Below are 13,067 nucleotides of genomic sequence, written 5' to 3'. Positions count from 1 at the left end.
TATGTGAAAAACAACCTGTTGTTTTGTCGAAACAACCGATTGTTTTATACTTAGGTGTTTTTAGAAAAGGTTGAAAACTGTTTTTATTGTTGACTTGCTGTCAAAGCAAAACAACCGATTGATTCGTGGAAACAACCGATTGTTTGTTTTGGTACCATAACAGAAAACTGTTTTGTGCTTTGACTGAGCATTAAATGTTTTTCTAACTGTTTACGCTCCAGTTTTTAATGCTTTGACCAATATTTAAATGCAATGAATAGTTTGTTAAGATTTCATAACAAACAACAACTTTGAATATATACAGAAAAAAAAAATTGAGTTTTTCACTGATTTTGCTTAAGAGAAAAAGTTGAGATTGCTTAGAGATTGAGATTGATCAAAGAGTGTGAGATAGGATTTTCTCTTGTATTAATATCAGATTCGTTCTGTAACAAGTGTAATCCTTTGTATCTTTTGAAAGAACCTTGTGTGGTTGCTGAGAAGTGTTGTGTGTTCTTGAGGGGATCAAGATCAGCATTCTTAGTGTTGTTGTGTTGACCAAGAGAAGTGTGTGTCTTGAGGGGATCAAGGTCACTTCTTTGATTGTGTTGTAAGTGATCTAGGTTTGATTGCTTAGTGGATTTCCTCAGTGGTTTCTGAGAAGACTGGATGTAGCTCTAGGTTTAGAGTGAACCAGTATAAACCTCTGTGTGCATTCTCTCTATCCTTAATCTCTTTAAATTTAGTTTTGATATTTGCAAACTGGTATAAACAATCGATTGTGTCTGCGAAACAACCTATTGTTTTTCTGGTGCTGTTGTTTTTGCTTTGGGTTTTGGCAAACTGATTTCCTTATCAATTGTTTCTCGAAGTAATTTAATTCTTGGCTTAAAAGTTTGCGAAAACCCTATTTAAACCATTCACCCCCCTCTAGTTTAAAGCCATACATTCTTACAGTAATAGTAGTTGTACCGACCAAGTAGTCGGAAGTGATGACGTGGCAGTAAGCGATAATATAGACGTGTTGAGCGGAACACCTGGTTGACGGAAGGGAAGTACATCGGGGAGTTTGTGTAGTCGCCAATCGTTAAGTTGGCGTTCTCCGATCTCTAGCATATATAATCGGCGGTCACCAGGCTTGTGTCATTGTCGCCGTATGTGAGCTTAGGCGACCAAGTGATCAGAGACTGCCGAAAGATCAGGAAGGCTTGTTTAGGGCCTTCAAGGGGTACGAGTACGAAGGACGAGGTTATCAGATGATCATTCCCTAGCCAGAGGTTGAGGCAAGGGAACAGTTTCCCAAAACATGCATGATGTGCAAGTAATGCAGATCGTGATAGCGGCAGGCGAGACCACAAAGAAGGTATGCATGGTGACACCCCGTGCTCGCCACTTAGAAGAGATCGCGCTCCAAGGCAGCTATGCACCGAGTTACTCCATGCACGGGTAACTTAGTCAAGAAGTTTGAAGAGTAGAAGTGACGCTCAAGTGAAAGGTGGCTCCAGATGGTGACACGTGTACAGCTGGATGCGAGCCACGTGTCCAGAGGTGTAACCGTCAGAAGAGAGAAAGTGCTCAAGTATATAAGGAACTCTAACAAAGAGGTACGCGCGTTTAGAACACTTCTTTACGCTTTTTGAGAACACTGGAGTACGATGAGAGAGCATTTTGCACGGTTCCTTGAGTTTTAGCTTTTCTCTCTTAGTATTTGGTGATTCCGTCACTGACTTGAGCGTCAGAGCGCGATCGGCCGCAGCGGCGCCACTCTGTCTTTTTCAGGTTCTTGCGGAGAATCGAGGTGTGAAGGACGGAAGCTAATGTGGTGCGAAGCTGATCGAGAGAAGATACCTTTGACGTGGCAAGACTCTTGCACTCGAGTCAACCGACAGGATCAGTAGTAATACTAGTAATGCTAGTAATACTAATATTGCTAGTAATACTAGAAACGCTAATAATACTAATATTGCTAGTAATACTAGTAACGCTAGTAATACTAATATTGCTAGTAGTACTAGTAACGCTAGTAATACTAATATTGCTAGTATTGCTAGTAATACTAATATTGCTAGTATTGCTAGTAATACTAATATTTCTAGCATTGCTAGTATTACTAATAACGCTAGTAATTCTAGTATTGCAAGTAGTACTAGTAACGGTAGCAATGCTAGTATTACTAGCAATACTAGAACTACTAGCAATACAAGTATTACTAGCGTTACTAGTATTACTAGCAATCCTAGCGTTACTAGTATTACTAGCGTTACTAGTCTTACTAGCAATACTAGCGTTACTAGTATTACTAGTATTATTAGCAATACTAGTATTACTAGCGTTATTAGTATTACTAGCGTTACTAGTATTACTAGCGTTACTTGTATTACTAGTGTTACTAGTACTTGTCCTAACCAGTCCTCGGTCATCGACTTAGAGGCTGACCTCAGACATCGCGCACCGATACTTGGTAATTGGATGGAGCCACGTGAAGTGGGCCCGAGACACAAACCTGGGAGTCAGTCAGTCTTTGAGGTTGCTACCCTAAGCTCGATGTTGGAGATCGATATCAGACCTCGCCAGTAGAGGGAGAAGATCAAACATCGGTCACCGGGATGCAGTGGAAGGCATCGTAAGGTGGGCCCTAGAGTTTCGTTAAGATAATAGTTAAAGACAAGAGATATGTGGGAAGCCTAAGTCACGAGGGATCCATGCACGTGGTGTGTATGACGCATGAAGGCGCAACACCAAGGATAATCCTAGGAGGCGTAAGGGCCCATTAGAATTAGGGTTTTTGCATGCATGACACGTGGATACTTATGGCACCCATGAAACAGATGGCGCTGGATATTAGGTGCACAAAGTTGGTACCTAGGCGGCCACTCTATTATTCGTTGCACTCCAGTTAAGGGAAGTTCATGTGCCAGATACGCTAAGATTACATAATAGTGGCACAGGGACATTCTCCAAAGAACCCTAGATATTGGTAACAGAATAGAGGTAAACCCTAGTTTCAACCTATATAAAGGGTGCTAAGAACCCTAGCAAGGTACGTAGTTTTAAAGACTAAAGCTATTCTATACATTTGGTGTTCTTTGCCTTAATACTGACTTGAGCGTCGGAGTGCAAACATCCGCTAGGGCGCCCCTTTGTCTTTGCAGGTGAGAGGTTTCTTGACCAAGAAGCCACTATTCTTAGGAAAGATTGAAGGGCCAAAGCAGCTGTTGAAGTCAACCGGCAAGAACATTTGGCGCCCACCGTGGGGCCCGTTAAAACAAGGTCCCACTCACAGTTACGTAAGGAGTCTTAACCAGCAATATAAGGAGTACGAGACGAGGAGCAGCTAGATCCGAAGGGAGGGCACCCCCGAGGGGAATAATGTGACCACGCAACAGGTCCTGGATACAATGTGCTCTCTCCAAGCAGAAGTAGCAGCTTCCCGAGCAGACAACGCAGAATTACGCAAAGCCAATGAGGAACTACGAAGGGAATTACAACAGGTAGGGGAACGTCCCATGCCATTCTCGCGAGCGATCATGAATGTCGTGTTACTGACAATGTCTCTAGGTCCGAAAGTCTCCTTCACAGGAGTAGAAGACCCAGAAGCCCATCTTACAGCATTCCACACCCAGATGATGCTCATCGGGGGATCTGACGCCGTCTACTATAAGATGTTGATGAGCACCCTATCAGGCACGACACTAGAATGGTTCATCAGCCTCCCCGACGGACACATTATTACTTTTGATCAGTTTGCCACACTGTTCAGGGAACAGTACCTTGTAAACAAGGCCCCTTCCCGGCTTTCTTACAATGTTTTTTTTTGTCAAACAATACTAGGGGGAATCCATGAAGGACTACCTGATCATGCCTTTGTCAAGGGAATGCTACCTGGGCCCTTCAGCGAATCATTGCTAAAAGTCTACTTGAAGACGTTCACAGAGATTCGACGCTGAGCGTTAGCACACATTGTCGTAGATGATCGAGTAACGCAGAAGCAAGGCCTCGTCGCCCCTATCCGACCGCGGGCAACCACCTGACCCTAGCCTGAGAGTCCACGAAGCGACAGTGGATAAGAAGGGGGCGAAAAAACCCTACGAACGGGCCCCAAGGGGGGCACGCGCGAGAAGGGATCCTCCCCCAAAGCATAACCTCCAAGTGATAGTCAAGAGCGGAAGTAGTATGGTTCCTTCCCCGAGGGAACCTCCCTCTTGCGAAAGATCACCCAGTTCGAGAACGGTATTGATCGTTAAGATAAATGAACCTGTTCCCGTCGGTTGACTAGGGTCGTCTTTGTGCGTGGCTTGTCCTCGCGAGCTAGGGCACCTTCGTTCTGCTCCGTCTGTGAGTACCTGAAAAGAACTGGACAAAGGGGCGCCCTCGCGGCCGTTTGCACTCCGACGATCAAGTCAGCTAGCGAGAAACATCAAAGGGACACACCTCCGTATCGAAACACCGTGAATGGATGCTCTGAAGGTGGTAAAATAACTGGATCACTAATGCTTTCTTCCCTAATTGCCTGTGAGTATAGTGGGTGCGCGAGCAAAACAACTAGGGTTTGTATGTGTAAAACTCTAACTTGCGATCCCTGTCTCAAACATCTAAAGCCCCTTTTAAAGCATTTACGGTGTCTTAAAGCGCATTTAAAGTGTATCAAAACGTTCAACGCGTTTAAAACGTTTAAAGAATTTAAAGCATTTAAAGTGCTTTAAAGCGTTCGAAACGTAAACTAAATCAATGCGTACCTTAGCAAATATCCAGGAAAACATTGATGTTCAAGTGATTACTGCCACGTGTTCTTCTGACTTGATCGCTATTCTCTGTGGAGAGCCTTACAGCGTCGTAACCCAACTTAGGGATAATCCATCGTGTAAGTCCTCCTTTCTCGAAGTGCATCTGGCGCAAGGGGGTGATTTTCTGGGTGCCAACTCATGCGCCCCAACCTCTAGTCACTCGCCCTGGGAGCGTATCTACCTTTCTCTCGTACCATGCACATGTTTCTCCCCTGGGCGTGGCCCTCTCATGGGTCGTATCTGTCCCAGGGTCTCCCAGCGCTGGGCGTGGGTACTTCATGAGTCAGGTTACCCCTTACTAGTACTAGAAATATGGCCTTGAAGCCACCTTTCTCTTCTCTTTATTACTGTCCTGAGGTACTGAGGCCTCTCGCGGTGTCGCCCCCTCCACGGTCTTTCCTACCCATGGGTATCAGGGGGTGGCACCGTCGATGCCTTAACCTGGTGACGCCTCATCTTGGCGACGCCTACTCCTGGCGACGCCTCATCCTGGCGACGCCTCACCTTGGCGACACCTCATCCTGGCGACGCCTCACCTTGGCGACGCCTCATCTTGGTGACGCCTCATCTTGGCGACGCCTACACCTGTCGATGCCTTAAGCGGTCAACCTGTTGACTTTCTTCCCTTGGGCCCCCATGAGGGGTCCAACCATATGTTTACTTTGACTTTGACTTTGGTCAACGCCCGGGGACGGGACGGTACACAAGCCCCCCAGTCTTGAGCTGGCACTTGTTTTAGCAAAAAGACCAAGGCCGCGCCTTATCATCCACGTGGCATTCCTGCTGACGTGACATTCCCTTGAGCAGTTGACGTGACAATCTCTGAGCGTCTGACGCGACATTCTCTGCGCTGATGATGTGACGTTTTAAGTTGTGTGCTAATCTCACGACACGTGGCACGATCCTACGGCCAGAGACGAGTGTCGCTAGCGCTTCTCAAGCTAACGTTATAACTTTCGAAAACGCGCGCTCAAGGCACTGTTCCATCACTTTTCGTATTCTCTGCACTGTTCATCTTCCCTGCAATTTCTACGACTCTTGCGTTCTTCTACCCTCCGAAAGTTCTTGCCTTTCTACACTCCAAACAGAAAAGGTACGGTTTTTCTACTCCGATCGCCCTTACACTTTACTGTATTGATCTCATAAATGCCTGGGTCTGTTTACATTTCTGCATTTCTTGTGTTCTTCTCCTTTCCTCCACATCTCTTCGTTCTTCCCTCTTTTCTAGATTTCTTGCGTGGGTAGAGTTTTTCTAGGGTTTCTCTTCCCCTTTTTGCCTTAACCCCATCTGCTAAACCTTTTTCCTTTCTTCCTTCTTCAGTTTTTTCATCAAACTATGGCCCGTACAAAAACGACGTCCAACCCTCTACCCCCCAAAGTCAACTATAGGGCCCTTTACCCATGGGCTCCCGACGAGCTGCTCGACGAGTACTCGAGTCTGACCTCCACGAAGGCCTGGAGGGGTCACGTCGGAGATTCGAGCGTCTACGACCATCGCGCCTTCGTGAAAAGACATGACGAGGACATAGCAGTCCTCCTCCGTCCTTCTAAGGGACTCGATTGCCCCGACCAAGGACTCGGTTTTCTCGGCCAATTCGCCCTCAACCTGCCCCAGGAGTGTTAGAATGTATGGCTTTAAACTAGAGGGGGGTGAATGGTTTAAAGGGGGTTTTCGCAAACTTTTTAGGATAGAATGAAATTCTTTGCAAGAAACCAGATTTAGGAATTCAGTTTGCCAAGAACAAAGCTCAAAACAGTAAAGCAACAAAAACACAATCGGTTGTTTTGCAGAAACAATTGGTTGTTTATACTAGTAAAAATAACAACAACTGAAATTAAAGAGTTTAAGGAAGAGAGAAATGCACAAACAGGTTATACTGGCTCACTCTTAACCCAAAAGCTACATCCAGTTTCCAGAAATCACTGGGGAATCCACTAGGTAATAAAATCTAGATTACATACACACACCACCAAAGAAGTGACCTTGATCCCCTCAAGACACACACTTCCTTTGGCTCAGCACACACTCCACCAAGAATGTTGATATTGACAACCTCAAGAGCACACAACCCTTCTTGGCTTTACAACACCAGAATGTACACAAATCACAGAACGAATTACACTGTTACAGAATCAACTGAAATCAATACAGAGTAATCTTATTCCACTTCTCTCTTGAATAACCAAAGCTCAAAGTTTGAAAACTCAAATGCTTGAAAACTCTTTGAAAAAATCAAATATGTTTTTCTTTCTTGTTGTTTGTTACAAAACATTTACAAACTATTTATAGTGTTCAAATCTTGGTCAAAGCATTTAAAGCAGGAGCGTATTCAGCTATGAAATCAATTAAAGCTCTTTTAACAAACAAAACTGTTTCTGTTAGAATTTCAAACAAACAATCAATTGAAATAGCGAATGAATCGGTTGTTTTGGTTTGACAACAAGTCAACCATCCAAAACGGTTTTCAAACTTTTTCAAAAACACCTAAGTATAAAACAATCGGTTGTTTCGACAACACAACAGGTTGTTTTTCACTTAGTTTGAAAAACACTTTAAATTTAAAAGATTTGAAAACATTTAAGCTTTAGATTCAACCAAGAGCGGATTATAAATATAATCTACCCCAGTTCCTAATCTAAACACACCAGCAACATCAAGCACCTCCAACCTTCCATTAAACGCTTAGGATTTGGATTCTTCAAAGCTTGAACACACTTGATTCAACAAGGAGGACCTCGCGCTGCGTGCTCTTATCTTCTATATTAGCCACCTTTTCCCTCAATTCGGCCACGATGTCGTCTAGCTCAACCGTGCGAGTACGAAGAGGCAGGATCTTCGCTTCCAGTTCAACTGCCTCCAGACTCTTGTCCTGAAGGGCCTTTTTGGAGTCTTTCTCAGACTGGCGAAGGCTGGCCAGCTCCAGGTACAGAGCGGTTTCACGATTGGCAAAGACTTTGGTCCTGGCGGCAAAATCCTCCTTGAGCTTTGCCATTTTGACCTCGAGATCCTTGGACGCTTGGGTCCTGCTAAGCGCCAGGTCGGAGGCAAACATAAGGTCCCCGATAACCTCAGCCACGCGCTCCCGAAGGAGATTGTCGTCCAAGCCCTCCACTCGACAGCTTTGGAAACGACTAAGCACCCTTTTCAGCAGCAAAGGGAGGGGCGGGGAGGATTCCGTCTCTTGACCACCAGGGGCACTTTCTCCGCCACTCTCGAGTGCAACCGCTGGAAGGGGAGAGGAGGCGCTGGGAGGATGGTCTATGAAAGTCGTGGCACCAGCGGAGACAGAAGCAGAAGGCGCCGCAATCACGCCCACCCTCGGTCGCTTGAAGGCCAGGCCGATACAGGTATCTTCGTCATCCAACTCCACCACTACCCCTCTGAGCTCAATGGCGGAAGGGGCTGGATTGGTAGGATGAGAAGCAAGGGCCGCCGATGTCAAAGGGGCAAAGGGTGTCAATAGGGCTTTGCCAAGAGGGCTGCCAATTTCTTTTTCTTATCTTTACTGAGATGCATATCTGTACAAAGAAACAGGTCAATATGGGAATAGTGTCAAAGCAGATAAGACAAGTAGTGTCAAAGTTCAAGAGGGGGGGTGAATTGAGCTTTTAAAACTTTCGCACAGATTCAGCTTTTAGCATAGTACAAAGAAAATAAATCGATTTATTTAACAATGAACAAATTTATTTTTATACTGCTTATGTATTAACACGTCTATAACAATTGAGTGATTTTTTATTTTAAGTGTTGAGCTAGATGATCTACAGGCAAAGTTCAAATTGATTTTCACAGGATAAAATCAAAGAGCTACAACAGTTAATTACAACCCTTGAATACAAAATCAATTCTTGTTTTTAAACAAATTAAGAGATTAAATTAACTTTCACAGAACACGAATTCCAATTATGTTTCACAACTCATACAGATTTACACAGAAGTTCTTCAAAAGATTTTCCAGAAAAACAAGAACAGTATAAACGTACCCAGAAAGAACAGATTCAAACACAATTGAATAGATTTATTTCTTGACATATTATTTTATTCAGCAGTTATTAAGTGCAAGGATTAAGAGAGAATGAACACAAAACAATTATACTGGTTCACTCAAATGAGCTACATCCAGTCTTCACCTAATCCAATGTGAAATCCACTAAAACCACAATTCAAAACAATTACAAAACCACTGTTCTTGAACCCTACAAGAACATGGCACACCTTGCTGAAAAACACTATTCCAGCACACACAACTCTTCAAGAAACACTATCAAGAAGAGTCTTACAATCACACTTTACAAGGAATTGAGATATGAAACGAATACACCTAATAGAGAATGTAGAAATTTGCCTTAGACCAGTAGAACAGATTGCTCACACAGTGACAACACCTCTAGCCAAGCCTTAGAACAAACCAAGAACAAGCACACTTTGTAATTTGAAAAATCTTTCAAGAACCCGTGCTAATCCTCTGAAATCTCTTAATATCTGTTGTAAAGAAGACGTTTTCTCAACTATATGAACAACATTTTAAAGCCAGAACAAACTCTCTTTTTATAGGAAACATTTTATAACAAACTTTCATTAAACAGTTAAAGTTGTTACAAAAAGAATAGATTGAAAACAAAATGAACAGATTTATTTTCAAAGGCAGTGGGAGAATTTGTTATATGTAGGAGACTTAGTCAAACACCTTGGTGCAAGGATAAAACTGTGAAAAACCTTTTAAGAGAAACATGGCACTAGACTAAAAAGAATCTATTCATTTATAGAAGAACAAATTCATTTTCAAAACGATACTTGATGCATAAAACATGATTTTCAAAAACACTTAATCAAGGCATCAATTTAAGAAAAGAATATATTCATTTAGAAAAGAACAGATTCAATTTCTATGCAGTAAAGGATATTTTTGCAAAACATGTGAAAAACATTTTCATAAAACTTGTGCTTGCTCTTATCACATGGTCAGGGGTTAAGAGGTGGGTTACCCAACAAAAAGCCTACTTTAAACAACCTCTAATATATACCTAAGACATCCTTAAAGCAAATACAAACACTAAGGAAAAATACACATTTGGCTTCATCAAACACTTTGTCTTGAAGGGGCAACATCCATCTTCAACAATCTCCCCCTGTTTGATGGGACAAATCCCCATAGCTCAGTTGCTTTAAGAAGAGAACAACAGCTGTATTGCATCAAACACCAAACTAAAAACGGTGAAACAATTCATAACATGAATCAGTTTTAAGGTGCAAAGTGTAACTCCCTGTATCTAGCTTTACCTAGCACGATGAGCTATTTTTCTCCCCCTTTGGATTCATCAAATAGCATGGAGAGATATAAAACCAAATGACAATCAAACATAACAGTCCAGAAAGCATTACAAATTGTTCAACAGAAACAGAATGCAAGAACATAAACTAGGCGAAAGATAAGCATAGAAACAAAGCACTTCTAATCCTTGTAGTACAGTTCTGCCAACTGCACTTAAACACCCTCAATCTGATCATCAAAATGGTGGAACCTGGCTTGAGTTGTCTCGAAATAGACCTTTTGTTCCTCTGACATGACATCAAGACGATACAAAACCTGCCTCTCAAACATGGACATGGGTTCACCTCTGTATTTTGGAGTTTGATAGGCAACAAGAGCATTTTGGGGAGTTTCAGCAGCATCTTCATTCATTGACTATGGTGCAGGTGAATCTCCTTTGATTTTTGTAGATGGAAAACTCATCCTTTGACTCCTAGCATGACCAGCAGGTGACTCTTGTCTGTATGAGTGATGGATTACATAGCAAGACTGTTCCGCAGCTTGAACAATATCATCTTCCATAGGAACAACATCATCACCATCTTCATTGTTGAGATTTGAAGCTTCACATTCTTCTCTGTGAGTTCTGCTTTTGTGAAACACCCAACAACCTTCCACTTTGTGAAATCCCATCTTAATGAGAGTGGCATTGTCAATCTCACTCACAGCCTTGATAGTCTCGTTCCTCTCATTATAAGTATCAACACCAAAATAGTCAATCACTTTTGAGACAAGGATAGCATATAGAAATCGCTAATCAGCTAACCTTTTGTATTTCAGCATGTGTTCCATTATAATGTAAACCCAGTTGACTTTTATCATGTTCATAATGCAATATAGCAGGATCAAATCCTCCTCATGCAACACAACATGATTTGTGCCTCTAGGAATGAGTTGCCATGCAATGATATAGGCAATTAATCTTGGGGTTAAATTCAGATTACCTGCATGGAACCTGTTCACACTTAGGGAGGGATCCCTTACACAACTTCGATAGTACTGTATCTTGTTAAATTCTTGAATCCCATTTGTATTTCCTTTGCCCACCTTCAAACCAACATACCTGATTCCAACCACTAAATTCCACACTTCATTGGTAACTTTCATCTTAATCCCTTTCACTTAGGAGACCAGATTTTTCCCATCCAGAGTCAGATTGGTGTAAAATACCTTCACCAGATCAGGGTATACATTACTTGTCATTTCAAGAAGCTGCTTCAGCCTTTGATGCTTCAATGCAGATCTGGTTTCAGCCAGATTCTCAGTTTTCATCCAAGAGAACTCTAGAACTTTAGGAATGTTGATTTGCTTTCTACTCATCTCATGGATGTAGGCGGTTATCCTCTCATCATCTCTAGCAAACCAGTTCTCCATCACTCCTTGAAATTTGTTCTGCTTGTTCTATTTCTTCTTTTTCTGATGTGATGAAGAAGCCATGGTTGAACCAGAGTTGGGTTTGGAAACACAACTTGAAACCAAATTAGTGCATAGTAATAACCATATAGTACGAAATCACCAAAGAAAGAACATTACCTTTTGATTCAAATGGTGAGCAGTGAGTATGGGCAACACATTTACACAGATTTATATAGGAGAATATTTGAAAAGGGGGAGCAAATATTTTGAATCACGATGCATGCATATCACACCATGATTTAAGCAGCCAATGCATCAAACCAGTTACTAGACCATGACCCAAACTGTCAAAGATTTTCAGTGGTTAATACCCACTAAGTCAGTCAATCAGTCAAAGATTACATTTTCTCTTTCCTAGTCATCAATGTATATTAGTACCAAAAATAAACATGTTTAATTGTGAATAAACAAATTTAATTTTTCATTGTAAAGCACAATTAACATTTATAATACCCAATTCATTCAGCAGAAAATTAAACCTATCTTTGGCCAAGGGTTTTATAAACAAATCTGCAAGTTGTAAATCAGTACCAATGAACTTAATCTCACATGTTCCATTTGATATGTGTTCTCTTAGAAAGTGATGCCTAATTTCAATATGTTTGGTCCTTGAATGCATAATAGGATTTTCGTTAAATTGATGGCACTTGTGTTATCACACAACAAAGGTATATTGTTAAGTAAGATACCAAAGTCATTCAATTGCTGCCTTAGCCATATGGTTTGAGCACAACAATTCCCTGCTGCAATGTACTCTGCTTCAGCAGTAGAGAGAGCAACACACGCCTGCTTTTTGCATTGCCATGAGAACAAGCTTGATCCAAGCAAGTGACAGGTACCACTGGTGGTCTTCCTATCAATCTTGCAACCTGCAAAGTCTGAATCAGAGAAGCCAGACAAACTTAATGAAATGTTACCTAGATACCACAAGCCAACTTCTTTTGTTCCTTGCAAGTATTTTAGAATCCTTTTAGCAGCATTGAAATGTGATTCTTTAAGAGCAGATTGGAAACGAGCACACATGCACACTGCAAACATTATGTCAGGTCTGCTGGCAATGAGATACAGTAGGGATCCTATAAGTCCTCTGTACTTAGTTTCATCAACAGAAATTCCAGCTTCATCCTGATTCAAGTGACAACTAGTTGAGAAGGGTGTCCTGATTGGTTTGTACTTGTCCATTTCAAACTTTCTCAACAGATCCTTGCAATACTTGGCTTGATTCAAGAATATGCCATCCTTGAGTTGTTTGACCTGCAAGCCTAGAAAATAATTCAACTCACCCATCATAGACATTTCAAACTCACTCTTCATGATTTCCACAAAAGTCTCACACAATTCTTCATTGTTTGACCCAAATATGATATCATCCACATAAACTTGCACTAGAATTGTGTCATCCTCTTTCTTCTTAATTAACAAGGTTTTATCTGATGTGCCTCTATCATAGCTTTGTGAGGTAAAAAATCACTTAGCCTCTCATACCATTACCTAGGAGCTTGCTTAAGCCCATAGAGAGCTTTCTTGAGTTTGAACACATGTCCTGGATGTTAATGGTCTTCAAATCCTGATGGCT

At 42.0% G+C, this 13,067-nt stretch overlaps 1 protein-coding gene across 1 annotated transcript; it reads right to left on the bottom strand.

Moving 5' to 3' along the window:
• Positions 1 to 11,730: 11,730 nt before the first annotated feature.
• On the bottom strand, positions 11,731 to 12,805 carry LOC137817506 (uncharacterized mitochondrial protein AtMg00810-like). The gene is made up of 3 exons (XM_068620791.1): positions 12,331 to 12,805; positions 11,934 to 12,001; positions 11,731 to 11,775 (listed from the first exon to the last, which is right to left on the bottom strand). Exons 1-3 carry the CDS (start codon positions 12,803 to 12,805, stop codon positions 11,731 to 11,733), a joined length of 588 nt encoding a protein of 195 aa, XP_068476892.1.
• Between the last annotated feature and the right edge of the window lie 262 nt (positions 12,806 to 13,067).

Source organism: Phaseolus vulgaris, unplaced genomic scaffold, assembly GCF_000499845.2.
Source record: "Phaseolus vulgaris cultivar G19833 unplaced genomic scaffold, P. vulgaris v2.0 scaffold_97, whole genome shotgun sequence".
Taxonomy (NCBI): domain Eukaryota; kingdom Viridiplantae; phylum Streptophyta; class Magnoliopsida; order Fabales; family Fabaceae; genus Phaseolus; species Phaseolus vulgaris.
This window is presented reverse-complemented; position numbering and strand designations above follow the sequence as displayed.